Source organism: Fundulus heteroclitus, chromosome 10 (genome assembly GCF_011125445.2).
Source record: "Fundulus heteroclitus isolate FHET01 chromosome 10, MU-UCD_Fhet_4.1, whole genome shotgun sequence".
NCBI lineage: Eukaryota > Metazoa > Chordata > Actinopteri > Cyprinodontiformes > Fundulidae > Fundulus > Fundulus heteroclitus.
The window spans coordinates 789,858-817,640 of NC_046370.1; the positions used below are offsets into that span (position 1 = coordinate 789,858).

Sequence of the window (27,783 nt, forward strand, 5' to 3'; positions counted from 1 at the left end):
CAATAACTGTAACCATAACTGTAATAACTGTAACCACAACTATAACTGTAATAACTGTAACCATAACTATAACTGTAACTGTAATAACCAACGTGCAATAACTAATGTGCAATTCTATTTAATACACTGGGCAATAATCCTGAAAGAAGTGACTTCTGCTGCTATTACACCTGAACATATGTCAATACACAGGTATATAAGTCACCGTGAATGTACATAAGACATCCTCTACCTTATTTCTATTTTGTATTTTTATTTTCTTATCTACTTCTTTTTGATTCACTGTATATACACCTGATGCACCTTGTCCTACTTCGGCACCTTCTTCTGATTACTGATTACTGAGCCCATGTGACATGTGAATTTCTCCAATGTGAGATCAATAAAGCCTATCTTATCTCATCTTACAGTGAAAGCCAGATTCAGAAATTCATCATCTATGAATGTCAATAAAGGTTTAAAATGTGATGCAGAGATATCATCCAAAAATAAGATGAAAGGACTCCAGTAACAGTACTTTTACTTCAGTACTGTTTAGATAGAGAGATAAATAATCATTGAGTTCCAACTTAGGTAACAAAAACGTTATTTGATCTGTATGGAGTTTTCTGACAACCATTAGTGAAACCCTGATTCAGAGAAAGAATCCAGCTTTGATCTTGTCTGTTTATGGTGCGTCAACATCTTCCAGGTTATTTTTCATTTCAGGGCTCATCTGTAGTATGTAACGAATATTAGCTTTAACACTTAATGAAAGGTTTTCATTTTAACAATGAACAGATTATCAAAAACAGGCTAGAGGAGGTTGTGAATAAATAGGAAGTGTTTCAGGACCCGAGTTAACATCAGGAAAAGACCCCCCAGCGCATTGGTCCTCCTGCGCTCTGGGAGGCGTCATTGGCCTCAGGGGCAGAACAACCAGGTTCAGGCAGAGCTTTTAATTTTATTTATATAGCGCCAATTTCCAATAAATGTCATCTCAAGGCTCTTTCTAAAGTCAGACTCCATCAGATCCTCCAGGTTGGTGAGAAAGTTTCCTCTCTAAGGAAACCCAGCAGGTTGCATCAAGTCTCTCCAAGCAGCATTCACTCCTCCTGAAAGAGCGTAGAGCCACAGTGGACAGTCGTCTGCATTGTTGATGGCTTTGCAGCAATCCCTCATACTGAGCATGCATGAAGCAACAACAAACAATGCAAAATTAACAACAGTAGGAGAACTCAGCAGAGTGAGAGAAATAGACCCTGATGTCCTCCAGCAGCCTAAGCCTATAGCAGCATAACTATAGAGGTAGCTCAGGGTAACATGAGCCACTCTGACTAGAAGCTTTGTCGAAAAGGAAAGTTTTAAGATTAGTCTTAAAAGTAGACGGGGTGTCTGCTTCACGGACCAAAACTGGGAGTTGGTTCCACAGGAGAGGAGCCTGATAGCTAAAGGATCTGCCTCCTTTTTCCTCCCAATACTGTCACCCCCGTGACACCCCCCATGTGCAATGACAATAAAGATAAATCAAATCTAATATTCTATGCAGCATGAAATCATATATTGCCGTTAAGGCATTAGTAAATAAGTCAAGTATTTCCTGAATTTGAGAATCTATACAAATGTAATTTACTTAATCGTAAGTTTTTAACCGACAGCATGTGCCAATTCATATTTATTTGTATATAAAATGAACTCCAAATCTTATTATTTTTGGCTATTTTTTTAATATTATGAACTGATACTAGGTTGAAACAGGACATCTAGTTTTTGCAATCTGATTTTAAACAATACCATAATAATTTATTTATAAAGTGCTTGAATACAAAAAGAAAGTGCTGCACATAACTGCAAACTATATTAGAAGAAAATAATTAATGACAACTGTAGACCATACCAACGGTAGAGGCGTAGAGGTGTTTGCTCCTCTACTTCTGATATTTTCAAACACCGTGTAGAGAGTGAAGCTGTATCTAGTGGCGCTGGTCAGACCTGAGACTGTGTATTCTCCATTTCCTGCAGAGTAATTTATGTTGACCTCCTTTCCATCGTAGGAAAGAGTATAATTGTTAATGTCTCCCACTTTGGTCCACTGCAGAGTTATGCTGGTCTCATTTTGTGCAATGGCTTCAAAGCTTTCAGTATCACGAGGAGCTGCAATGGGAACAAAAACATAAAGAAATAACAGAGTTTAATTTTAAAAGCTATGTATTTCACTTCTAAAAATCTCAGCCATCTGCTTGTAAACCATGTAATAACATTTTGAAAGGTTTTATTCACTATTGCATTTAAACAAAAAAAGACCACAGAAGAAACTGAAATTCAAGGATACTGGCATACATAATAGAAGAATGTAAACCTTTTTAAATATGATGTAAATATTATGTAAGGCAGGGCCAGGATGAGAAACTTTCCAAATTAATAATACAATGAGACTAAATCAAAACAGTAATTTAAATATTTCCCAAGACATTTTAAAATGCCAATGGCCATAGAAAAGAGGAGACATTTAAGGAGAGAATATGAAAGATAAGAAATTTAAATTGATTTTAGTTATGAATTTTAAGTAGAACAACCCAACAAAATGTAACAGAACTGAGATGCCTGTGCATTTATTATTATTATTATTATTATTATTATTATTATTATTATTATTATTATTATTATTATTATTATTATTTTAGTGGGAGTAGCCATGAATAAAAGTACAAATAAACTATTGAGATGAAGAAGACATGAATGAATAGTATGTTTTACTGGAACATTACAACGAAAGTTAGAATTTAATGTTTTCTACACAATTCACTGCTGGAATGAAAACAGACTTAATTAATGAGGCCGCCCAGCAGAGCCACAATCATTCATTCATCTGTCCGTCCTGTCTTTGATGTGTACAAAAAGTGCGCTATAAATAATATTGTTTGATTTGCTGTTTTTGTATTTATCGGTACAACTACCACGTGTATGTTAGTGAATTCAGAGGTACTGGGTGGGCAATATGGCTCATAAACCAGGGAGCCGTTCCATCAAGGGGTGCCATGACCTCTAAAAAGACTTAATATTCCACTAATGTCAACTTATCTTGATCCATATGAGCACTAAACCTGTCACTGTAGTAAATTCATACCCAGAGCTGCTGAGTCCATTGGAAACTGTAAAAAGGGTGAAAGTGTATCTCGTCCCAGCGGTCAGACCAGAGACCACATGTCTCACTGTTTCTGCAGGATCAGCAGTGACGTCGGCAGGTTCACCACCTTCAATCTGCAGTCTGTAGGTTGAGATGCCGTCAGCCTTGTTCCACCGCAGAGTTAGGCTGCTCTCATTCTGTGTCACAGCTACATTTGCTACATGGGGAGGAGGAGGAGCTGTAAAACAAAAAGGAGACAATGTCATGTAAGAGAAAATCATGAGAGCAATTACTGACGTATCACAGTCAAACACCCCCTACACAAACAGCAGCCATTTATACTGACGTAGGTTGCTTACCACTTTAATGTACGTCAATAAATATGTATATAGTCACTGTGAATGTACATAAGACATCCTAAATCTCTGCTTTATTTCCTTTTTGTATTTTAATTTTTCTTATTTTGTAATGATCTGCTTAGATTGAGCAGGTGATGAACCCGGTATTCAGCCAGACACTTAGGTAATGTTTAACAGGGTTTATTGAAGTGATGATGGGGTGGGTCCGGCAGGCAAAAAACAATCCAAGCTGGGTACAGAGCAGAACATCCAAGCATAAAACCAAAAAAAACTAACAGGAACAGGGTAAACTCCAAAAAAAAAAAAAAAAGGGGGGCAACCAGGTCAGATACACAGAATGCAGAAGAGCTCTTACCACTTGGAGATAAGACATGTCCCGGCAACAAACAGAAAACTGAGGGAGGTTTAAATGGGTGGGCAGACAGGTGAGCAGGGAGGGACTAATTAACCAAACCCAGGTGGAAGTGATTAAGGGAGCAGACATGACACTAGAAAATAAACCTAAGATAAAACAGAACAAACAAAACACAGAACTAAAATCAGATCTAATACAGGGACCAGATAACTAACACAATAAAGAGGCTAAACTAGAATCCAAAACAGAAATAAACCCAGAGGCAGGAAAGAGCTACTTAACCAGATAACAAACATAAACCAGAACAGAACATTACATATTTTTGATCCACTGCAAATAAATGGAAACACTATATATACCTGACGCACCTTTTCCTCTTTTTGCCACCTTCTTTTGATTATTGATTACTGAGCCGATGTGACGAGTGAATTTCTCCAATGTGAGATCAATAAAAGCCTATCTCTGTCTCTAACTCTCTTGTTGTCCACATAATACCTTCCTGCCTGGTAACCCATTGTTTAATTTTTTTTGTTCCTGGCTCTGATGTGGTGGCGACAACCTGGAAGCAGGACAAAGATCTTTTACCAAAAGTTTACTTTTTGTTTTTTAATTCTCTAATAAGCCAAATGGGAATTTCTCTATAAAACTAACTCGTTTTAAAATGATTGAAACACAGTTATCGATGTTTTGATCGGCTTCCCAGTGATGCAAGAATTCATGTTGGTCCATTTTAGATAAAAATTAAATAAAAATGTACCTAAATAGGACAAAATGTGGAGAAGTTTAAGGTGGATTAATGCATGAACGATGCTCTGGTTTGATAAACAGGACAACACTTCACCTCTTCAAATATTGCACTGAAGCATTCCTCAGCAATATTGTAATGATGTTACTATTTGATATATTATGCTTCTGTATAATAAAGTTAAAGCATAATCTCTCCATATCCAAAAGAAATTCAATTTCTGCTTTTTATTGTCCAGTAATATTTTTGGTGCTAAAAAGAGCTGCCACATAAAAGTAGTATTTTGGTTCTCTTTATGAAAAACTGCAATCAAAGGTTTCAAAATGTGAGTTATTTTACTCTAATAAAGTAATTTGGAAGTTAAGACAAACAACAAATGTGGGAACATCTCAAAGAACTTAACTTAAAGGTAAGATGCATGCAGAATTAACTCTGGCATTATATTTTAAGATTAAAAGTATAACTTTGATCAGCAAGAGTAAATCGCGGACGTTCTCGAGGGTTTCCACGGAACAACAGAACAAGCTAAAAACACAGATTCTGTCTGTTTTGGTTGGCAGAAATTCTCTGAAAACACAATTAAAAGTAACAATTTGATGAGGATAGATTACCACTGTTAAAAAGGATAAAGAGCTAATTAAACTGTGATTTTGCATTTTTAAGAATAATAATTATGTTTTCCTTACAAAACAAATGTGTTCAAATACAAATGTATTATCAATGCATGAATATCTAGAGTTTCATTTAAATAAGAAGCGTTCATGTTCGGATTTATTCCTTCTAATTAACAATTTAACAGATATTTCGCTGATTCTATTAAATAACCAGGGAATAGTTTGACTTCAAAACATTTTTTTAGGTATACTTTTACCAAATTTTAAGTACTCTGAGTAACTTCCTCTTTTCAAGACTCCCATCAAAGCAATTTAGGGGCACAAAAAAGGGTTTTGTCTTAATATATTGTTTGACTTTCTGATCATGATTGATTTAAAAGAGTTAAAAAGGAGGAAAAACAACATGTACCCACAGCAGACATGAGAAGAGACACAGTAACAGTTGGCCTGAGGCGGATCTGAAGAATAAACTCCTCATTATTGATAACTGTATACTATGATCACATTTTTGCTGTTCTACAATAAACTATAGTCTGACTGATGTCTAATTCCTAACTAAGTGCTCCTCTAGCCTCTGCTTCCTTGTTTTTTTTCCTTCCTTCAAAGTAAATGACTAATTTTCCTTTAATGTAAAACCAGGGACTTTTTCTATCTTTGAAACTCACAGCGTGTCATTTTTCTGTATAAAAATCCACCTAAATTCAAGAAGACAAATCTTGACTATTTAACATAGAACAGAAAACACTGTATTTGCCACATTCACCAGTTTCCAGATTGTCTGGCTGTATATTGTCATTGTGAGTAAAAGAAAAGGTCAATTTACGTCATAGATACAAACAATTAGTTTAAATTTTGCAAGGAAGGGCTTTTGCCTGATTGCTATTGGAGTTGTTTGTTAAAAGAACATTTTGGACTGATGTCCCATGGGATATTTACCGTTTGTTATTATAAGTGGCTGCTTTCTCTAGTAAGTGTGGAGCCAATCCCTTTTTCCTTGACCCTTTTGCCTCATCTTTCTCTCGTCCTCTCTTTTTCTTTTACCTTTCTGTTTCTGCGTTCATTGAGTTTGAAATAATCCCAAATACAGTTTTTCTCCATTGGTTTGACTCATTTGTTGAAACAGAAACGACGTTATCAAAATAACACGGACAAACCTCCAAACCACTTGCCAATTGTTCACAACAGAATAGCATTTATCATTCAGTTAATCAAATTGTCTTTGTTCATGTCTCAAGTGTCTCTGTGCATCTTTGCAAATGATTAAGTACAAATAGCCTACAGTTGCACAGCTAGACTACTTTTAGCACATTTTTCAAGTGAATAGATCTTGGTGATCTAAACTGATTAGTTGATTCTCAATCTAATTGTTCTTCTCTTCTAAATATGTCAACAGAATTTTGTTGTATAAGTCATCACATTGTTAAAATTAGTTTAAGGACATAACATATTATATTTATGTTTCAATAACCACACTTTTTATATTCTATTTTATTCCATGGTAAATACGACTTTAATACAAATACAAACTTTTTTGCCTTAGAAGTTGTTTTTTCCAACTCATTTATTAAAATTAGTAAAATAAGGCAAGTGTTTTAAAATAAATACCAGCCCAAATCCTGTTCTCATATTACAAGACCAAAAATAATTCAGTTTTTTTTTTTCAGTCGAGTCTAACATAATTTGTAAACTGTGTGACCAATTTTTTTAATAAAGCAAATGAGCAAACCCCGTTTTTAACTTTGGATCTACAGCGATTTATTATCCGTTAACTTCAGAAAATTTGAATAATTTGTTTGATTAAAATAATCAGATTTTTTAAAGCAGGAAAGAAAATTTTATTGTTAGTTATTTTTTATTGTTATCCAATTTTTGGCCCTCAAGTCCTTTTAACATGAGAATTTTGGCCCATGTGCCAAAAGGTTCAGACACCTCTGCTCTAGGTACTCTATCTTCCTTCAAAAAACATGACTGTTAGATTAATTGGTTACCTTAAAACTGTCCTTGGGCATTATTGTGTGTGCATGGTTGTTTGTCCTGTGGGTCTCTGTGTTGGCATGAATTGGACTGGCAGCCTGTTCAGGGTGGATCATTTATACTGTTTCTGTTTCTTTAATCATATATGTCTTTCTTAGACTGCAGCATTTTTTGCATCAGACAGTTTCACATTAATCTGTTAGCTGTTGATTTTGTTTTTTAATCTTTTTGCTATGTCCTGGGTGACTGAGAATATTTAGCAGCATATTTTTAGAATCTATGAACTTTTATTCTTTGTTTTTCCATGGATGTCCTTGATTTGTGTATTATATGTGAATTCTGAGCTGTTGTCACCCGAAATAAAGACCGTTGATTGTAATGTTTTAATTAATTAAATGTCACTTTGCAGATAAATAGAGAAAACTTGGTAAAGGTTCCAATGTATGCACTAACGAAGTTCTTGGTTTACAAAATCACTTATTTGTTGGTGTAATCATTCCACCCTGATAAACAAGCTGGCTCAAACATCAGTGTGTCTATTAAACCGTAAACTTGCAGGACTTGATAGAGCAAAATAACAAGTGCAGACCATTTACCACTTAGCCTTCAGTTGACGTCACCCTGCACGGATAAGCTGGTGTAGAGAATTTATTTTAAAATTTTAATTTTTATCTAACAAACGAGCATTATTAGAAAGCAGAGTGCAATTTATTGAACATTACTGTATGACCTGTATTTACCTGGGATAGGTCCAGGTGCAATGATTGAAAAATATGGCGAACAGTAGAGGGCGGTAACTGTCTAATCAGCCTCAACCTTTAAAAGACGAAGAAGCCAAGCTGCGTTGTATTGTTTGGTGTAAACAAGACGTCAGAAAGTAAGTAAGTAGGAGTTTTATTTATGTATTAATCTTTTTTCCATGCAGTATTGTTGGCCAAATGTAAAGCTGATGTCTGTCTTCAACATATTTGCTGAATTTGAACTTTTAGCAACCGAACAGTGAGCTAGCCGCTGCTTTGTTTATGCTAGCATTGTTAGCTGTTGGGGGTTAGCCTGCTAGCTGTTGGGGGTTAGCCTGCTAGCTTGAGCTGCAGCTTCCAGTGTGCTTCCATGTGGGGTTTGATAAAGGGAGCGTTCAATATAAAGTCAACCCCACGTATTCTGTGTCGGTTCCATGGATCTGAAGTGTTATAACCTAGCTTAGCACAGCCAGGGTGGTTAGCAGTGCATGCTAACGTCACATCAGAGCTAAACCTGTTATCACTCAAACACACACACATGATGACAGTTGGCTGGCTGGGTGGGGGAGCCTTTAAATACCGGTGCTGCCCAGTAAATACGAGCGGGACTTCATTCCAGACAGAAACAGGTTGGACGTTTAGCTAAAGCTGCTGAGTTTAGAGACAGGGGTAAGGAGTGATCAGCTATCTGAGACATTTCTGGGTTACTTTTCTAAGGTGGCTTTTGGCTCTAGATGGTCTTAAAGTCTCTCTTTCTGTCTTCTAGAAATGCAGACTGCCTTGAAACAAAACTATCATGCTGAGACTGAAGGAGACATCAACAAGCTCATCAACCTGAAGCTCAACGCCTCCTACACCTTCCTTTCCTTGGCAAGTCCACTTTTAAAGCTATTGAAGCAATTTATTAACTTAATGTTATGCTGAGTGGCCTGGTTTCTGGTGTTCACGCTGTAATTCCTGATGTTTCTCTTTGTTTTCAGGGAATGTACTTCGACAGGGATGATGTTGCTCTGCCGCACTTCTCCAGTTTTTTCCTGGAGCGCTCCTTGAAGGAGAGGGACCAGGCTGAGAAGCTGCTGGAATACCAGAACACCAGAGGGGGCCGCATTTTGCTCCAGACTGTCGCCGTAAGTGTCAAAAGACGTTGAATTGTTCCAGCAAGACTTCTGGGTGCTTCAAGTTCCAGGTTTTTATTGCTGCTTATTAAAGTGTCTAACATCACTGCCGTTTTTCAATGGCAGTAAATTGGTTTTATGAAACGATAAAGTTTGACCTAACCTCTGGTTTGTTCTTCAAAGATTGTTTTTTGTGGGGGTTGTATAAAATAACCTCAGCTTCTTTGAAAACTTTAACACTTTCTTGACAAAGTTTATTTTACTTCTGGTGTACTGTGACTTGTGTATATATTCTAATTAGTGCTGTCATTCTGACTGTATTGCATCTATGGACAGCAGGACACTTTAGAGAGAAATGTTTTCATAGTAAAACAAAAATCTGCATAGCACATAAAATATTCAGCATTATTTGCTCACTGTATACTCAAGATGTTTGCAGAGATAATTTGAAAGAAATTGACAAATTTGACCAGGAACAGTTCTGGGAAGTAAAGTGAAAATGGTGTCTATGACAAGTTGTTTGGTTCAAAAAAGGTAAATTTTTAGTCATGACTGTTAAAACCACCCATTTAGAAAGCTTAGAAAAAGGAAACTTGTTTCTAAGTTAAATGCACATACGGTCTGCAACTAAACTTGAATGCCTCAGCAATTTAAAATATGCCAACAATGCTTTGCAGGAGCTGAGGTTGACACAATGCTGGTAAAGTCTTTGTTGGAGCTGTTGACTTGAATATTAAATCTGGTCTCTAGAAGCCATCAAGGGAGGACTGGAAAGGTGGTCTGGATGCGTTGACTTTTTCCCTGGAGTACCAGAAGTCCCTGAACACGCGTATCCTGGATGTTCACCGCAGGGCTGATGGCCACAATGACCCACATGTGAGTTTAGCTGTAATTGTTTTGTTTTTTTGTTATAAATCTTCAGGTTTGTTTTTGCACTTACCATTTCTTTTATTTCCAGCTGTGTGACTACCTTGAGCAGGAATTTCTCATCGACAGCCACGACACCATCAAAAAGCTGGGCAACTACATCGGCAGTCTGACCCGCCTGACTTCATCTGAACCTCATGGATCCATGGGAGAATACCTGTTTGATAGACACACTCTTTAAATAAATAAATACCATTAAACAACTCCAGCCATATATAGTTGACACTTCCAAAGATGAACAGAGGTCAAAGCTGCACCTGTTTCCGTTAAGAAAATTTGACAAGTTTTGCACATTTAACCCTAAGCTCCTTTTTCGTGTTTGTACTTAAAGTAAAATGGGTCAAGTTAACTGGAATTACCTCAACTTTTCTAAGTAAACGAACTTTAGACCTAAAATTAATGTTTTGCTCGTTTACATTGGGTCTGTATCATGTCTTGCATTCCAGCGTCCTGTTTCAGCCGAGGCAAATGCTGTTGAGCTAAATCCCTTTTAGTATCTGGAAACTTATTAGAATGTTTAATAAAGTCAAAGTATGCCTAACCTTTATGTCATGGTCTGATTTGTCATGTGGTCTGACAGGATACCTTCTGTCATGTCTGCCCACGGTAGTTTTTGCTTACTCATGGTGTCTCAGCTTGGAGTGGAGCAGTAATTATGGGATGTCTGCTTATGACTGAGCCTTTAATTATACAGTTGCTGAAGCAGCTTTGAATACAGTTGGTCTCCACAGAAAATCCAGGCTTTGAGTTGTAAAAAAAAAAAAGTGTTGGCATAAAAAAACATGAATTAACTTTTAATGTAGTCTCATGTACAAATAAACTGGGTAAAAAAGCTGAAATATCTTGATGGGGTAAAAGTCCAAACCTGAAATGCGTTGCCACATTGTTTAAACTCTGAGCTCACAGCTGCCGTCATTTAGTGAATCTGCTTTATGGGTAAAGCTCAGCAGTTTACATCCCTTGAAAGGCTGTAGACTAACTGCAAAGGATCAACATAACTGTTGCACAAAGAATATATTTTTAAATGCCAAGAAGCGCTAAAGGAGTTTTTTGGTTCTGCACACAAACCTGCTGTAATTGTCATTTCTGGACCAAGCAATGAGGTGGAAGAATATTTCACATAATGTAGCTGAAGTCTTCCAAAACCTTTAGTTTGAGCTTTTGGAACATTGCAAAATATATTTAGCAGAAACTATCATTGAAGGACCATAAAAGCCACAGTGAAACATAATGGTATCAGGCTCTAGACTTGGTAATTAAACCAGGGGGTGTCGAAGGAACTAGAGGGCCAAAACATGTATACAAACTTTTTTTTTTTTTTTTTTTTTTAAACCAAAATTTTTTTTTTTTTAATTTTTAACCTTCTCTATAAAATCTAATTTAAGTGAAAACTTTTTTCTTTTTCAGAAATGACTCCAGATCCAAGGGTGGTAAAAGGGGTTTTGCTCATTTGTCATATTAAAAGATGGTCATCCAGTTTGACTCTTTAACAATAAGCTTTACTCTTTTTGCTCTAGCAGTATCAGAATAGTATTTGGGTCGGTTGTTCTTTGAAAACACTTGCTGTAATTGGCCAATTTTAATAACTGAATTCAAAGTCTGCATTTGAGTAATTAAATGTCATTGGATAGATGTTACTGTGAAATTAAAGAAAATGTCAAGTGTGTTAAAAGATGAATACTTTGTGTTGTACTTAACATTTTCAATTGTAGGATATTAACTTCTGTAAATTTGCCCCAATTAAAAAATCTATCTGCATCAGCCATCTGTGTTGGTGGACCAGACCTTTCTTTAAATGCATTTGGGAGGGCCACACATTTGGCATGCCTGAATTAAACGGATGTTCTGAAGAGTTTCAAACCCAGCAAGTTCTGAACAACCTTCAAAGCATATTTATGTGTATATAATGATTTGAAGGCAGTGATGACGCACTTTTTTTCTTAGTTAAGGTGAATCCCAGGCTATAACCTGGTGCGTAAAGCTTGGGATTATCGTTCCATTCCTGGAGTAGACGGCCGAGGTTCTGTTGGGTAAAATGAAAGGGAGCAACAGCAGAATGACCACTCTCATTGAAAGTTGTTTGTAGATTAACAGCTATGCTGAGGGGATTAGCGAGGAGCTGGCTGCGCTACACAATCTCTTCACTCTGATCAGTAAATACAAACTCTGCTGACATGAACGCAACACTAACTTCTCTATCCGAATAGGAATTTTCCCCAAGTTATATTCCCTGCTCAGTTTATAACGGAGCAGCAGGAGAACAACAAGAACGAAGGCCTCTTGGTCTGGTTTCTCCTTCAGAAAGGCCCGAAAGCAACAGATGTGTTGACAGCCTTCTAATATCAACAGGAGGGGGGGGGGGGGGATTAAACGATAACGCTGCTCCAGTGATTTGTCAGTGCTTTGATGGAAAGGGTTTCAGGAAGCCTGGCAGCCAGACACGGCAACATAGTGAAGGTCTGATCGGGCTCCAGCGAGCCAAAAGGAATCGGGTTAAACTAAAAGTCGCTCCAGAACCATTTTTCCTCAGAGGGAATAAAGAGAAGCCGTCCGCAGGTAGGACAAACGCTGAATGGAGTTTACTCATTTTCTCACAGCGGAGATCGATGAGGCAATAGTAGTTTCATCTTATATAAATATATACGTTTTTGCAGCAGGTAATCTTGGTAGTCCTTTGTTTTTCATAAAATAAAGTGATCAATTGTTTAGGGAACGTCTGATACAAATATTTGTCTAGTGATTATTTGGCAACAAAAGAAAATGCCATCATACTCCTGGTAAAAGTAAAATGTATTAAAGGTTCTTTGGATTATTAGATCACTTTCTGCAGTTTATCTGTCGATTTGTTGTAGAATATTCATCTCTTTGAGTTTAAAATAAGGAATACCACAGGTCCTCTCCTGGATTTATTTGATCACTTTTCTCTATCCTGCCATCCATCCATCCATCCATCTATCTATAAATCTATCCATCCATTTTGTTTTTTGCGGTAGGCTGTGCATGGATTACGCCATTTTTGCTATATGACATGCACAAGTCCTCCTTTGTATTATCGTTTAACTTTTTGCTTTTGATTTAAGTATTTAGTTTTTTCTTGTTTTTCTAATTATTTGTTTCAATAGATTATTAGTCCGTTTTGCTAAACAGTTAATATCATAACACTGCAAAAAGGGAACAAAAAGTTTATTAAAATTGTGTTGAAATGAGTGCATCTGTCCTTGATTTGAGCAGGTAAGTAAGATGATCTGCCATTGCAATGAGTGTCTTTACCACTAAAATAAGATATGTTCATATACTGCTCTTCAAACAAGATGATGGAGATAAGTTGTTCCTATTTTAAGGGCAAAAATCTTATTCCATTGGCAGATAATCATATTCAGCTGCTCCAATCAAGGACAAATACAATCATTTCAAGAACATTTCACTTAATTGATGCATCAATTGCGGTGCATACGTTTTTCTACTTTATAATGTTGAATAAACTGCAGCCAGTTAATCAAATTGTTGAATACATTTCAACACACTCATCTAAAAAAAAATAAGAATCAAATTTTTTTCATTGGATTTGGACTGTAGTTTAGGTGGATGCCTTTAAAATGCTTTAGTCGGCGTGCAATAGAATAGAAAAGGAATTAAAAGCGGTGAAAACTGTGAGAAATATTAAAAGAGGAGAACTTGTGTTTGTTGCAGTGTTGAGAATCTGAGATTTTGGATTAATATTGCAGTGGCAGAGTTTAATCCAGCCCAGCATGACAGGAAAAATGGAGTTGGGATGAACGTGGGAGCGAAAGCGTGGGTCATGCGATGTAGGAGATGACAGACAGTATGCGAGTAACAGAGGGATTAAGGTCAGCCATGTTGAGCATCTGGCTTAAGAGATGTCCCATGCTCCTGGTCTGTACAGCAACACATGATCACGGGGATTACATAGCATACATGCAGAAACGTGTCACGGCTCGCTGAACGAGCCAACTACACAGAGACAATTAGACTGAACCAGAACCGCTGGCTGCACGCCCTCTGCTCTCTCCACAGCTGACATGAGGCTGGGCAGCGGCGGGCTCCGGGCCCGCAGGGCCGCCGAGCCGTCCGAACCAGAATCCGAGGAAACGACGGAGCCGGCCCATCACGAGCACGCTCATCCAGAACACCATCACGAGCACACGCATCCAGAACACCACCCGGGTCACGACTACAACCACATGAAGGAGAAGTTCATGAATGAGCTGCATCATCTGCCACGTGAGGCCCCTGCAGAATAACATGTCTAGAATCTTTATTTGAACATAATCACACATATTGCATTTCTCTTTAGAATTTAAATGTTGTGTATCCCAGAGAGTTGGAAAAAGTCTTCCCGTTGTTTGAACTTTACCACATTTTCTCACATTTTAACCATGAAGTAGTGGTCAGATGAGACCAAAGCTGAACCTTCCTGCTCACACGTCAAACCCTTCCTGTGGCGGAAAACCAACAAAGCACCTAAGTTTGAACAAACCAGCTCCAGCAGTGGCAGCATCATGCTCTGAGGAAACTTTTCTTCACCAGGACAGGAAGCAGCTCAGAGCTGATGAGAAGATGGATGGAGATAAACGCAGAAAATCCTGGGAAAAAATCTGTAGAAGCTGTAAAAGATCTGAGGCTGAGGCGGAGGTTCAAATCCCTACACACACAGCCAGAGCTACAGTGGTCTGGATCAGTGGTCTGCAGCCGCTGGACCTCCACAGTGGCTCTTAATAACATTACCTAAGAATGATAAAGAACCAACAGATATTTTTATATAGATTTAATAGCAAATGTTGCTTTTAGCAGTTTTTCAGTTTTTAATTAATCGTTGTGTTGAATTTCCACTAAAAGTATCTGTTTTGTGTTTTTACATCTAATTTTCTTGTCATTGGAAACTAAATTCTTTTAGGAAAATCATTTTAACCAAATAACATCGCAAAAGAGTAAATACATACATCTTTTTGTTTTTCCTTTATTTTGAACCTTAATATAGAAATAAAATGGTAGTTATTTAAAAATGAGTGATTCCCTACAAAGTCATACTCATTCAACTATTATTATTGAAAAGATCATTTGAGTTCACTACCTAAAGCACGTTATGTAAATTAATTACACAGATCGATGTTTTCAAGCCTGTATTTCTACTAATTATGATGATTTTCCTCTTACAGGTAATGGAAACACAGAATTTAATCCTAGAATATTACATCAGACCAAAAAAACATTTTAATACAGAAATATAGGCTTAATGAAAAGTATGTTTAATACCAGTTTAAAGGTTGTTGTTGTCAAAAGGTACTTTTAATTCCACACACAAGCCTTGGGGAAACCATTATCCCAGTTTACTGAATATTAATTGCAAGAGATATCTGTCAAAAATGATAAATTGTCTTTTCACAATTGCAGCTGTATACGTGGCTCTTAATAACTTTGCCTACAAATTATATTTTTATTATGGTATTCAAATGTAATAATGACAATAAATTCAGGTTTTAGCAGTTTTTTCTTGGAATAATTGCTTTTAATTTTCACAACAAAATTATGCTAAAAGAGTGCAAGTAATATTTCATTTTAAAGGCCAGGCGACATTTGCGGCTCTGAACGAGTTTAATTCAAGTGGACAGTGCGCAAAATGGCTCTTTAGACTGTAAAGGTTGCCGGCCCCTGGTCTAGTCAAAGTAAAGGCTTAAGTAAAACTAAGAGTCTGTGAAAAGTGATGTCCAAAGATCTTCTCCGTCCAGTTTGACAGTGTTGGATTTTGCAAAGAAGAAAGTGGAAAACTTCGGTCTCTATGTGTTCAAAGCTGGTTGAGCTGTACCTCAGAAGACCTGCAGGTCCAACTAAATTTTGTAGTTAAACAACATTTTCTCGTTCATGTTAACAAAACAAATCACCTTAGGGGGGAAAAAAGAATGAGCTGTGTTGAAAAGAGCCAGTGAAGCTTCAGATTATAGTGGTAAAGAACCGACTGTACGTACTTATTATGCTGATACACTCCCAGCCGGAGGAGAGTTGTTATCTGATTGTGGAGAAGGGTGTGAGCCAACCAAACACGCTCTGCAGACGTTCTTCAGATAAGTGCACGCTGTGAAAATGCTTAATGAGACACAAGCTTCCAGTCAAAGCAAAGTAAAATCATGTAAACTGATTTTCATCACTGAAATGTTACAGTTAAATTAAAAGACTTTAGGTGCTTTTCTTGTAGTAAATATGAGATGAGCTGACTCAGCGCTGTCTTTGCAGTGCCCATGTGGGCGGTGGGAGCCATTGTTGTGCTGGTCCTGGTCTTAGTCGCCTGCTTCATCTTCTGTGTTTTCAAAAAATGCTTTGGCAAGAAGAAAAAGCCGAAGAAAGCGAGGGAGAGGAAGGCAGCGGGTCGCCGCAGAAAGGAGAAGGAAGGCGACGGGGAGGCAGGAGATAAGGTGGGTTGCTGCTGTTGTCCCTCCATCGTCTGACCCCGTCAGGCTGCTTGGTGACCAATCCCGCTGGGCTTCATCTTGCAGGACGGAGAGGCGAAAAAGGACGGGGAAGAGGAGGAGAAAGAACAGGAGAAGTTGGGGAAGCTGGAATTCTCCTTGGACTACAACTTCACAGATTCTCAGGTAGGTCGGGCCTGCGGTTATGTGAAAAGCATTTATTATTGGATAACTACCAGTTTTCACACGCAGCTTTACATCTGAACTATTTCTCTCTCTTCTGAAGCTCATCGTGGGCATCCTTCAGGCTCAGGACCTTGCTGCCATGGACATGGGGGGAACGTCGGACCCTTACGTCAAAGTGTTCCTGCTGCCCGACAAGAAGAAGAAGTTTGAGACCAAAGTTCAGCGTAAAAACCTGAGTCCCGTTTTCAACGAGACTTTTATCTTTAAGGTACCTGAACACATTTTATGGGCAAAGTTCCTCCCGCGCATCTGCTTGCTGTCATATTCAGGACTTTTCATATCCCAACACTAATAATGTGTTTAAATTGAAACGCCAATCATCTGCATTCAGTTATTTTACATGAAATGTTCGAACAATGTCTGCTTTCAGATTCCCTATGCGGAGTTGGGTGGAAAAATCTTGATTCTGCAGGTTTTCGACTTTGATCGTTTTTCCAAACACGACATGATCGGCGAAATTAAGATCCCCATGAGCAGCGTCGATCTGGGCCAGCCAATGCAGCAATGGAGGGACCTGGAAAGTGGAGAGAAGGAAGAGGTACGGCTGAGTGTTTTTAATCTGAACAGTATTGTAAACGGTGCAGATAAATGTTAGAATAATTATGTTTATTCATTTTAGTAAAATGCAGACGACTAATGGGTCATATGAGTTTAAAACCTGATTAAGATGGGAGGGTCACATTCCTTTAGCTTCCTCTCTGAAACTATCAGAGGTTTTATGTGGCTGGAAATGATATTTTAAACAACTATTTTAAACAAATGTGTCATTTTAAGCCCCGTAGTCTTCTTTAACAAGGTGCACAGCAACAGGTGGGGGAGGGGGAAGCTGTTCCTTACAGACTGGGCTTTCAAAGCACAGACAGAAAACTTTTGACAAACTCTGCAGTTACTTAAATAGAAAAAACATTTAAATTTCCATAAATAGGCCGATCTGTCCAGTTGGTTTCAAAGCTACTTCCCTGAATCTGAACCAAGCTTTCTGTCTTTAGGAAAAATTGGGAGATATTTGCATTTCTTTGCGCTACGTTCCCACTGCTGGAAAGCTGACGGTGAACATCATGGAGGCGAAAAACCTCAAGAAAATGGATGTTGGTGGCTTATCGGGTAATTAAAGCTCTCTGCAGCTCAGCTGCGGTCGATGTTCTGTCGCATACGCGCCACGGCCTCAAGGGGAACTGAAACACGCACGCTAAAAACCTTCTCACCCTCTTTCCTTTTTTCTGTTTTTATCTTAACAAGACCCCTTCGTAAAGATCGTTCTGCAGCAGAACGGGAAGCGGATTAAGAAGAAGAAGACAACAGTGAAGAAAAACACGCTCAATCCCTACTTTAATGAAAGCTTCAGCTTTGAAGTCCCCTTTGAGCAAATACAGGTGGGCTTTATTAGTAATCGTTTGTTTTTAACATAATCCAAATTAAAGCATGAAGATGGTGTGATTTCATTATTATTATTTTTTTTTTTTCAGAAAGTGCAGGTTGTGATTACAGTGTATGACTATGACAAACTGGGCAGCAATGACCCCATCGGGAAGACCTTTATGGGCTACGGAGCCACAGGTGTCGGCCTGCGCCACTGGTCCGACATGCTGGCCAATCCCCGGCGTCCAGTAGCCCAGTGGCACACCCTCATGCCTGAGGAGGAGGTGGACGCAGCACTCAAAGCTAAACCTCGTTAAGAACCGGACCCGGATCCAGCAATAAATGCCGCTAAGAGGGTTTTTTTTTTTGGGTGGTTTTAAGCTTGTTGTCTCCTCCATATTTTCTGTTTCACCGCCATTTGAACGAGGACCCGTCTCCTCCAGGTAGAATTCGATTGGACGAGACTTTTTCCTTTTAGAGAGACATTTGGACCCAAGTCGTTACAGAACCTCTTAATCTAGCGATCAGAGTTAATTTCTTGTTTATTTGTCACTAGTCTGTACTTTGTATTTCTATGTGCCTGTGTTCAATACAGACAACTTTGGCTCTGCTTTCCCTGTTTCCTTCACACTTTATAAACCAGCAAAACTCATTATAAATATGCAGGTTCTTTAAATTTCCTCATACACAGAAGAATCATTTATAAAATTACCATGTTTATTGACTTGTATTTAATGTAAAGTCCTGTTGGTATTTTTTGGCTCATTTTGTTGTGCGTTTGTGTGAAAGATACCTTTAAAATAAAACAAAAGCAATTTTTGGACTTTTTTCCTTCCTTTTTAGATTCTCCTGGTCCAGCCCAAGGTAATGCAAACTTTGCAGACCCTTCAGAAATGTTTTATTCTGACTGAGCATGATCAATAATGTGCTAGTTGGAAACAAAATAAAGAAAACCTTTATAGCTTTAATGCTTTGTTTAAAGAGTCATAATTTTAGAGCCAATTTAATATTTTTTTCTTGTGTCTGATTTTTTTTTTTCAATGTACACTGTAACTGTTTGTAAATAAATCTGCCCATAACAGACTTTTTTTTTTCTGTGATTCCTTAAATGTCTGGTTAACAGCCTGACCTGTTGCCCGGTTTTAATGTAATTTCAAACAGGAATGATCTTTTTAAATTATCATATTACAGTAAATATTTCCTCATTCTGGAAACTATTTAAATAAACTTTCTTATGATAATAATTTTCAGCTTTCAGGGGTCCCTGAAAGGCATGTTGGGCATGAGGAGGCACTGCTGAGGAGCTAAGTAACACAATAGACAAATATTTAACTCTGTCCACTTCATCAAGTAAGGTAAAAGCCGAATCAGCTGAAATTAGGAAGTAAGACATCAGCTACATAGAGAATGAGGATCTAATCTCCACCAAATCTCTAATATTAGGTGTAATTATATATATTTTAAAAAATATACATAATTCTTATTGTATTTAACAGAGGCTGTTTAAAAAAATACTATCAGCATCAAGAATCTAAAGTGGTCCTTGGAAAGATTTTACCGCTGCTAAGGGATCCCTGGCCACAACAGGTTTGAGAACCCCTGAGATAGAGCATACACAGAAAAAACTGGAACGATCTGACTGTACGTTCTGTTTCAGCACTGGTACCTGTTTTAGTGGCTTCATCCACGATTGAAAGCCAGATATGCTCCTCTGAGCCCATTTTAATGTCTGTAGGATGAACCAGAGCACATGTGAAGAGCAGAAAAAATGTATTACTGAAAATGAATAACAACAAAAACAATAAATAAATCCTGTCAGATTACTTTTGGGGCTGCGTAATTTCCACAGTCACTGTGGAAATTTAACACTGAATAAAATTAACATATTAAAAATGAATACATTGTGTGAAATGTTATTTTTTATTTATTTTTATTTTTGTGATATAATCGTCAAGCAACACACCCCCACTCAACGCTGGCCGGGGGGCTCTACAGTGACCCAACATGAAGGTCCCTGAGAGCGAGGCGCCGTCTCACCGCTAGATGGCGCCCTTCCTTGGACAGCGTTGCCTAGCAACGGAACTTAAACTTATCGCCAGGACTCAATAACAACAACTTTGGCCACTGCTGTTGTTCCGCTGTGGATGAGGTGAGTGTGCAAAACTGTTACTGGTCCTGTTTATAATAAAATTAGTCTAAAAAACAAACAAACTTGTGAACCGTTAGCCGTTAACTTAGCATGACGTCTCTGCTGCCAGAGAGCAAAGACCACTGAGCTATATAGCTCAGTGGCAAAGACTAACTGGCTCGTTTGAGCCGCAGATTCGGCTCAAACATGTCTGCCTCCAAGTAAATGTTTTCTGAAACAGGTGGCAGACCGGAAAATACATCCTGATCCAGACACAGTTATTTATTTTGGAGAAAAGATGACTTTTTGTTAAAAAACTGTTTAATTAAATGTATAGTTTAATTTGAGGGACTACAGATGAAAACCAGACTTCCTGGCTAATTCTGGCATGTTCTGTAATGTTTATTGTCCAGTTCTGAAATAAACATCATCAAACAGACGAAGGTTGATGTTTCTCCTGTTTCTGTTCATACTGCAGGATGAGTGCCGGCCGGGCGTCTGAAGGAGCGGGTTGTATCGCCTGGTGGGGCTTCAGTCCAGCACGAAATCTGCTCAGATTGGGTGAGAAGCTGCACCAGGATGTTTCCATTTCGTGCATCATAAACTGCTCACGTGCATCGAGAAGGATCATGCGTACTTATCCCGGGATTATCCGTAAATCAGCAGCCTGCAACTGGGCGCCATGTGGTGCAGTGGTTCTCCATGTTGGGGAGTAAAATAAAATAAAATTTAACAAAAACAATTATTTAAATGGTGTTTATTGAAGCATATTCGTGTTATAGATCTCATGAGATATAAAAACTGTCTCTACATATAGATTAATATGCTAGTGGTTAACTTTTAGCAATACTCATGCAGTATATTCAACAAATAGATGACAAAAGATCCTAATATGTACATACCTGTATAGACCCAAAGTTATAAAACCTTTCTGCAGAAATCATCTCTATCCTCAGGTTTTTCCAGCTATATTTAAAATGCATTAACCTACCCATCAGTCCATCCATCCATCCATCCATCCATCCATCCCCTCTTGCAGGGTCAAGGTGGGCTGTTGCCCATTTCCATTGGGTGAGAGGCACCTTGGACAGGTTAATGCACTAATCTAGACCGCAGAAACTATTAAATACTATTCTATAGAATCAAAGCTGCGTTTGCTATTTTACATACCTCCGCCTAAACAATGTTTGCTTTATTTTCCTATAAATATTAAATATATATTCTTCTTACTATAAAATATGTATAATAAATAAAGAATTGGTGGAAAATCCTAGTTTTTATAAAGTCACATTTGGCAAAGTTAGGAGTTATTGGTCATTTAGAATAGAATAGAATAGAATAGAATAGAATTGAATAGAATAGAATAGAGACATCCTTTATTTTCCCACAGTGAGGAAATTTGGGTGTACCAGCAGCAAAGTGGATGGAAGCATTCAGACTCACCTAAAGGTAAAATATAATAATAAAAATAAGAACAACAGGCTGTATATTAAAGGCAAATTTACAACATAAAAGTACAGTTATTAAATATAGAATAAATAACACCCCCCCCCCCCCCCCCCCCCCCTCCCTCTGTAACAGTAATTTATGCATTCTCTGCACTGTTCTTGCACAAGTCACCATCACTTCACTGGGATTCCCAAGGGAAGTGATATGACTATTGTAATATGGTAATACCTTGTATGTAATGTTGTAAATATATATATAACAATGTGTGTATTCTGGAACACGTAACAAAAGTAATTTCGCCCTGGGATCATTAAAGTATGGCTGAGTCTGAGATATATGTGAAACAGAGTTCTATCGTTTTCCTAGAACTTCTGTGTTTCTATACTAGGTGATAATTTAAAAAAATGTGTCTAAATAATTGTGCATAAAAAGCAAGTTCGTTGATAAAACAAATCAAATAACAGCAGGAATGTGAACAACTTACTGAGTTTGTTGGGAGCAGTGATGGTTATAAGATGCAGGGAAGAAGGATCTGTGGTAAGGCTCTTTTGTGCACCTCGGATGCAGCAGTGTGTCGCTGAAGGAGCTCTCCAGCTCCAACAGCTTCATGCATGGCGAGGTCAAGGTGATCAGAAAAAAAAAAAGGTTTAATACCCAGCCTGAGAAGAACTGCGTATAGTTGTTTTGTGTGTTTTGGCTCCTCCAGGCCCTGTGACGTTTGATGGAGAGGTGAACATACTCCTGGTCGGGAGTGGGGATCCAAGACATATTTTGAAGACTATTGCGGATTCTCCAGACAAGCAGAACCTTCATGTGAGCAACATTGCCTTAAACTCCAGCAGTAAAGCCAAAACGCTGCAGCAGTCCCTCATATTCTCTGTTCTGCAGGTATGGGTGATTGAAACAAGCATGGAAGTCGTGGCTCGGCAGCTGCTTCTCCTCTACCTCACACTTCTGCCGCAGGAAAGGATGGGAATCAACGGTGGGAGCCACTTTGATAGATTTATCATTTGTGGAAAACATTTCTAGTTAATTTTGGGGTTATTTTGTTGTTGTTTTTTTTTTCAGAGAAGACGGAAGTTTTCCTGGAGCTTTTTGGAAACGGTGAAATCCGCAGTCAGACTGAAGAGACGCTGAGGCGAGCTGCGGCACAGCTCATTCTCTCTGTTACTGAAACAACAGAGGAGGCCATGCACGCCTGCCTGAACACAACACTTCTGAAGGTGAAACCAGCCGTTGAGCTGATTGGTGTTATTTTTAGCTACAGAGCTAAAAATAAAAATGTGAAAATCGTTACAAAACTGACTGAGTCTTTATAGTTTAGGGAACGAGATGAACTAACCAGAATATTCAAGCTGTGGCTCCAGGAAACGTCACCTGCAGCTTCTTCTCCGGTCCTGATGTCCAAAGCCTGGGATTATCGGGTCAGGCAGCATCTCGGTACCCGTTACGACTCCAGGAAGGGATGCTTTGACTGGGACCTTACAATGAAGCTGCATGAGAAGGGGGTGAAGGAGAATTTTAAGACTTTTGTCATTTATGTGGCCAAATAATAAACTATGTGCAGGTTGCAGAACTGGTTATGTTCCTGTAAATGCAGAGTTTTGCTGTTAGATTGACCTAAATGGACTCTGTCTGGGTTTCTTCCATTAAGTGCGGTATCATCAGCAAACAGCAGTATATGCGATGGAGAGAAAAGGGTCTGGCGTTTGAGATGAGGGAAGGTATCTACCAAATAACCAATCCCACTTTACTCTCCACAAGGGTCTTTAATCAAGTAAGTGAATGTCTATTTTGCTGAACTGAAAAGCCCAGAAATGAAATTATCGGACTAAACCTTCACCGGACTTGTGTCTCAGCAGAAAGGAGACAAAGTCGGTATTAGAGGCTACTGGGGAGACATCGTTTCCAGCCCGTATCTTTCTTTTGGCGTTGAAACTGATGACAGGAGCCTGCTGAAAACGCAGAATGGGCAACACTTGAAGGTAAATCAGGGATGCAACATTTACATGTCAAACCGAAAATAGTTTTCACACCATTTGAACTTTCAACATTTGGTCACTTTACAACCACAAACCTCAGTGTCTTCTGTCGGGATAAGAAGTAATGTTTAGTAAAGAAGTCCACAGTTGTAAAGTGGTAGGAAATTGTTGGAGGGTGGAGTATGGGGTAAGATAACTGTCAATAAATGTCAGTCAATAAATGTGAATATGTTTAAGATTTGTATTTGTTCCTGGTGGTCAACTCATACGTGTGACATCACATGCTTCATCTGTGAGAATACAAGTTACAGAGTTACAACTTTGCAAAAATTACAAATTTACGATTACAAATCTACAACCCATGATGAAGCTGTTTTACTCTCCTTACCATTGGATGGCGGTAATGCCCATGAATGGATTTTTTTTAACCAACTGCCATTAAATAAGAAGAAGAGAAAGAAAAGAGGAAGAAAACAGCATTCACATTCTCACAGGTGAAATATCTGTAGTCACGTGTCATTACTGCCCCCAACTGGTGGGGTGTGTAATGGATTCACCGGGTGTTGTAGATTCATACTCCTAAATCTGTGATTTGTACTCGTATTTTTGCAAAGTTGTAACTTTGTAACTTGTATTCTATGAATGAGTTGACAACCAGGAACAAATACAGATCTTAAATGTATTCAGGTTTATTGACTTACGTTTACAGATTCAAAGACCTACGCGTGCGTTTATATTGACAGTTATCTCACCCCATAGAGGAGGTTCACTTCCCAGCAGGCCTCAAACATACAGCCAGAGATACTGTGTGATGGTTCAAATCAAAGCAGATTAATGGGTTAGAATGGTCTAGTCAAAGTCCAGACCTAAATCCAAATGAGAATCTCTGGAAAGACTTGAGAAACGATGTTCCCAGTTTCAGTTTTGCTGAGAAAAAGCTGATGGAGACGTATCCCAAAAATCATACGGTTGTAATCGCAGCAAAATGTGGATTGTCAAAGTAACGGCTTGGTGGAGTGAATCTGAATGCTCGCCGCACATTTTAGATTTTAACTTGTAACAGTTTGCCATGTATAATTTTCCTGCTACCTCACAGTTTCACTCTAATTGCATTGAATTCAAATGAAATTCACTCCGGTTTGTAAGGCAGGGGCTCACATGTTGAAGGAGACGATGATGTCGTTTAGATTTATTACTCTTCTCTGTCTTCACGTCCACAGACAGCCCAGGATCTGTCCTACGCAAACGTGCAGGAATTGTTCCAGTCCCTGTCCAGCAGACGGGGCTGCCTCACTGCGCTTCACTCAGACCCAGACGCAGGGAAGGCGGCCACGCTGAGTCAGCAAGAATCCCCCAGCGTTAATGGTGAAAGGCTTTAACTGCAACCTTATGTTGTTTTTCAATCATCGTTAAGTGAAAGAGGCTCTAATTCAGGGGTGTCAAACATACGGCCCGTGGGCCGGATCCGGCCCGCCGAACAATTTAGTCCGGCCCTGTGGCTAAATGCATTATCATTATAAAAAAAAAAAAAAAAAAATTTTTTTTTTTTTTTTCCCAGTGTCCTGTCTGGCAATGTGGCAATAAGATGCCACAACGAGCTCATCAGATTTGACTTTCACAAGTGGACAAGATAAAAGGAAGAGAATGATAAGACAATTATTGAAAAAAACATGTACTTCGTTTAACTGAAAATATGCAGTTCCTATATTGTCCACGGGGGGCGCTGTGTTTTAATTAGCAGATTAAGCTTCAGGTGTGGAAAAATTCAAATCATTTCTTAATTTTTATCTGTTTGATGTATTTTGTCATGCAGGACAGTGTTTTTAAGTTCCAAAAAATGTTTAATTCCACACGGTTTTCACCATGTGTGACTTCTGTTCATTCCTCCGCAGACTTGATGCCCCTCGGGGGGGTCTCGGTAACCTTCCTGCCGCTGGACTCGCTCCAAAAGCTGCCACAGAAGCAGAAATACTGCCACTACTTCAACACAATCTACTTCTCCACCACGTAAGACGACTTTCCCCTGAAACGTGGTTCTGTTTCCAACCTGCTGCCTGGATCAGACTATGAGCGTTTTCTGTTTTTCTGCCCCCCCATCCCGGTGCTGTGAAGCTGCGTGCACCAGTTGGGCCCCGCCATGAGACAGATTGCTGCACCAGACGGCGTGCTTGTGGTGGAGCTGGCCAAGTGAGGCCTTTTATAGTAACTCTGTGTCTGTGCCTCGTTTACTTTACTGTCCGGAACATGTGTAGCTGCAGTGCGTGTGTTTAAGGTGTGTGTTTGTGCGTCAGGTACGTTCTGGACCTGAACAAAGAACAAGAGGCCGGCTTCGCAGAGAAAGCGGCAAGCTCGGCTCTGGAGGCGGGATTTGAACCCTGGCGTGAGGCCGGCAGCGACGGCGTCCACGCGGTTTTCGTCCAGCAGAAGAAGAAGAAGTGAAGACGGTTGGCTCCATCGCAGCTCTGCAGATTGCTTCTGTTGAGACCAGATGTCACGAGTTTTAGGAGGAAAACAAACTCAGCAGGCTTTTATTTTTTTATTAAGATTTTCAGTTAAATTAAAATCTTGACTAGACGATGTGTTCCAGGCGTGGTGTGTACTCTGATTTATGGTGTGACTGCTATAAACTCCCACATTATTAGATACTATTCTATCATTTTGTGCAACTGCAGCCATTCAACCTGTTTTAGCTAATTTATGGGAAGTTTCTGATCTTACAGTTGGGGCCTCAGTGGGTGTTGTCCAACAATAATAAACCTTATCTGTGCTTTTAGTCTTCCTATATAGTTTAGGCATTAAACTGCAGGAAAATATGTGCTCCTTAATGCCTTGTGACCGACAGACAGCAATTCTCCTACAAATTGCCATCAGAGCTCCTCTAGTCAGTGACGCAAAACCCCCGGTTTCTATTTTAAACCTAGAGAAATAATATCTGCACCTCGAAATAGGCCCCTGACATGTAATGTATATATATACACACATATATATATATATATATATATATATATATTTTATATGTATATATGTATGTATATATGACTAGACCATTCTAACCCATTAAAAAACATATATATTTTTTGATATATGTTTATGTTTATGTTTTTTAATATATATATATATATATATATATATATATATATATATATATATATATATATATATATATATATATATATACACATATACATACATACATATATTTAATATGAAAAATATTAAAGGTTTGACTGTACTGTAAAAGCATCAGTTTAAGGGGTTTGCCCAAGATTTTTTTAAATAGAGGCATTTTTATTTTTCCGGCTGTCGCCTCCTAACTTTTTCTTTGGGCCAACAGAACCGGGCTGCTTGCAGAACTTCTCGGCTTCTCGCTCTACTGCTAGAAATCGAAGGGCTTCCTTGATTCGGCTGCAGCTCCTCTCATACAGGCCTCCACTCTGGGAGTGCATCACTGCTTTAGATGATAGCTTGCAATAAAATTTTATTTTATGAGCTGAAATAAACCCCACGGAGGAAATCGGACATTTTCTCAGTTTTTTCTCTCCAGTTTCTTCTGATCTAAAAACAATTTTCAGAACGTCTGCTTCAGATGGTCGGTCTGCTTTCATTTCAGCTTCTTCAGCAGTTCTGTTTCAGTTTCTGCTAAGATGTTTTCTCTTCATGTTTTCCTCATCAACAGTTTCTGATTCGGTTGTGTTTCTCAAGCAGATCAGCCTATGCTGTAAGCTTAAAGCATTCACACAAATTTACCCAGGAAACACACAGTTTTACTAGTAATTGAATGTTGACATCATTAATATCCACGAGACCAGTGGGATGATGCAGCCTGGACGTTTTAGGCCACTGGCGTCTAAACCTTCTGCTGTGGAGGCCAAAGATGTCAAGTTGAGGGTTTTCACAGCCACACATTTTTTTATTCTTTATTTTATTTTAAATTTCTACCTTATCAACGAAAAACTAAATACACATTTCTGCTCTAAGACAAGCAAAGTAGTCTGATTTCTGTGGAAAGGGGATCAATAAATCACTGTAGATCACAAACATTAAAAGAGTCTCACAGCTGGGTTTAATAAAAGAAAAACTGCGTTCAACGTCCTATTTTTTACAAATTATCTTTGTCTAGACTGTCTGCGGTTATTTCAGCAACATAAACAGGATATGGCTCCCTCTAGCTTTAGTTCAGCTAATTTATTAAATGGGTGCTCCTGACTCTGCTTTTCAGTAAAAGTCTGCATGATTGTTGTCATATTTATATCAAATTAACC

At 38.5% G+C, this 27,783-nt stretch overlaps 3 protein-coding genes and 1 long non-coding RNA gene across 8 annotated transcripts; 3 read left to right on the top strand and 1 right to left on the bottom strand.

The window, feature by feature from the left end:
- Positions 1-1,738: 1,738 nt before the first annotated feature.
- LOC118564314 lies at positions 1,739-7,823 on the bottom strand. Of its 2 annotated transcripts, none has more exons than XR_004931759.1 (3): positions 7,750-7,823; positions 3,107-3,344; positions 1,739-2,133 (listed from the first exon to the last, which is right to left on the bottom strand). It is a non-coding gene; the product is annotated as an uncharacterized LOC118564314 (long non-coding RNA). The 2 variants fall into 2 exon arrangements; XR_004931760.1 differs by lacking the exon at positions 7,750-7,823 and adding an exon at positions 3,821-3,839.
- Positions 7,824-7,923: 100 nt separating this feature from the next.
- zgc:56095 (ferritin) lies at positions 7,924-10,476 on the top strand. Of its 3 annotated transcripts, none has more exons than XM_012863085.3 (5): positions 7,924-8,030; positions 8,660-8,763; positions 8,874-9,020; positions 9,759-9,884; positions 9,967-10,476. In XM_012863085.3, the coding sequence occupies exons 2-5, from the start codon at positions 8,662-8,664 to the stop codon at positions 10,114-10,116; spliced, it is 525 nt and encodes a 174-aa protein (XP_012718539.2). In that variant the 5' UTR covers positions 7,924-8,030; positions 8,660-8,661; the 3' UTR covers positions 10,117-10,476. The 3 variants fall into 3 exon arrangements, with proteins under 3 accessions (XP_012718539.2, XP_021172496.2, XP_012718540.2); XM_021316821.2 differs by having other exon boundaries at positions 7,954-8,034; XM_012863086.3 differs by lacking the exon at positions 7,924-8,030 and adding an exon at positions 8,437-8,562.
- Positions 10,477-12,319: 1,843 nt separating this feature from the next.
- Positions 12,320-18,782, top strand: syt5b (synaptotagmin Vb). The gene is made up of 9 exons (XM_012863082.3): positions 12,320-12,491; positions 13,971-14,177; positions 16,185-16,363; positions 16,445-16,543; positions 16,644-16,811; positions 16,974-17,141; positions 17,593-17,707; positions 17,843-17,976; positions 18,070-18,782. The coding sequence occupies exons 2-9, from the start codon at positions 13,976-13,978 to the stop codon at positions 18,277-18,279; spliced, it is 1,275 nt and encodes a 424-aa protein (XP_012718536.2). The 5' UTR covers positions 12,320-12,491; positions 13,971-13,975; the 3' UTR covers positions 18,280-18,782.
- Positions 18,783-19,962: 1,180 nt separating this feature from the next.
- On the top strand, positions 19,963-26,109 carry LOC105926614 (dynein assembly factor 3, axonemal). 2 transcript variants are annotated; one of them, XM_036141727.1, is made up of 12 exons: positions 19,963-20,111; positions 20,569-20,651; positions 22,246-22,352; positions 22,428-22,521; positions 22,608-22,762; positions 22,859-23,047; positions 23,194-23,316; positions 23,399-23,524; positions 24,742-24,886; positions 25,414-25,528; positions 25,634-25,708; positions 25,813-26,109. In XM_036141727.1, the coding sequence occupies exons 1-12, from the start codon at positions 20,107-20,109 to the stop codon at positions 25,958-25,960; spliced, it is 1,365 nt and encodes a 454-aa protein (XP_035997620.1). In that variant the 5' UTR covers positions 19,963-20,106; the 3' UTR covers positions 25,961-26,109. The 2 variants fall into 2 exon arrangements, with proteins under 2 accessions (XP_035997620.1, XP_035997621.1); XM_036141728.1 differs by having other exon boundaries at positions 23,402-23,524.
- Positions 26,110-27,783: the final 1,674 nt, after the last annotated feature.

Coding starts and splice junctions, on each gene's coding strand:
- zgc:56095 (XM_012863085.3), top strand. CDS start 8,662: ATGCAGACTGCCTTGAAACAAAACTATCATGCTGAGACTGAAGGAGAC. Junction 8,764..8,873: donor CCTACACCTTCCTTTCCTTG/GCAAGTCCACTT, acceptor CTTTGTTTTCAG/GGAATGTACTTCGACAGGGA. Junction 9,021..9,758: donor TTTTGCTCCAGACTGTCGCC/GTAAGTGTCAAA, acceptor TCTGGTCTCTAG/AAGCCATCAAGGGAGGACTG.
- syt5b (XM_012863082.3), top strand. CDS start 13,976: ATGAGGCTGGGCAGCGGCGGGCTCCGGGCCCGCAGGGCCGCCGAGCCG. Junction 16,364..16,444: donor ACGGGGAGGCAGGAGATAAG/GTGGGTTGCTGC, acceptor TTCATCTTGCAG/GACGGAGAGGCGAAAAAGGA. Junction 17,977..18,069: donor TCCCCTTTGAGCAAATACAG/GTGGGCTTTATT, acceptor TTTTTTTTTCAG/AAAGTGCAGGTTGTGATTAC.
- LOC105926614 (XM_036141727.1), top strand. Junction 22,353..22,427: donor CAGACAAGCAGAACCTTCAT/GTGAGCAACATT, acceptor TCTGTTCTGCAG/GTATGGGTGATTGAAACAAG. Junction 25,529..25,633: donor ACAATCTACTTCTCCACCAC/GTAAGACGACTT, acceptor GGTGCTGTGAAG/CTGCGTGCACCAGTTGGGCC.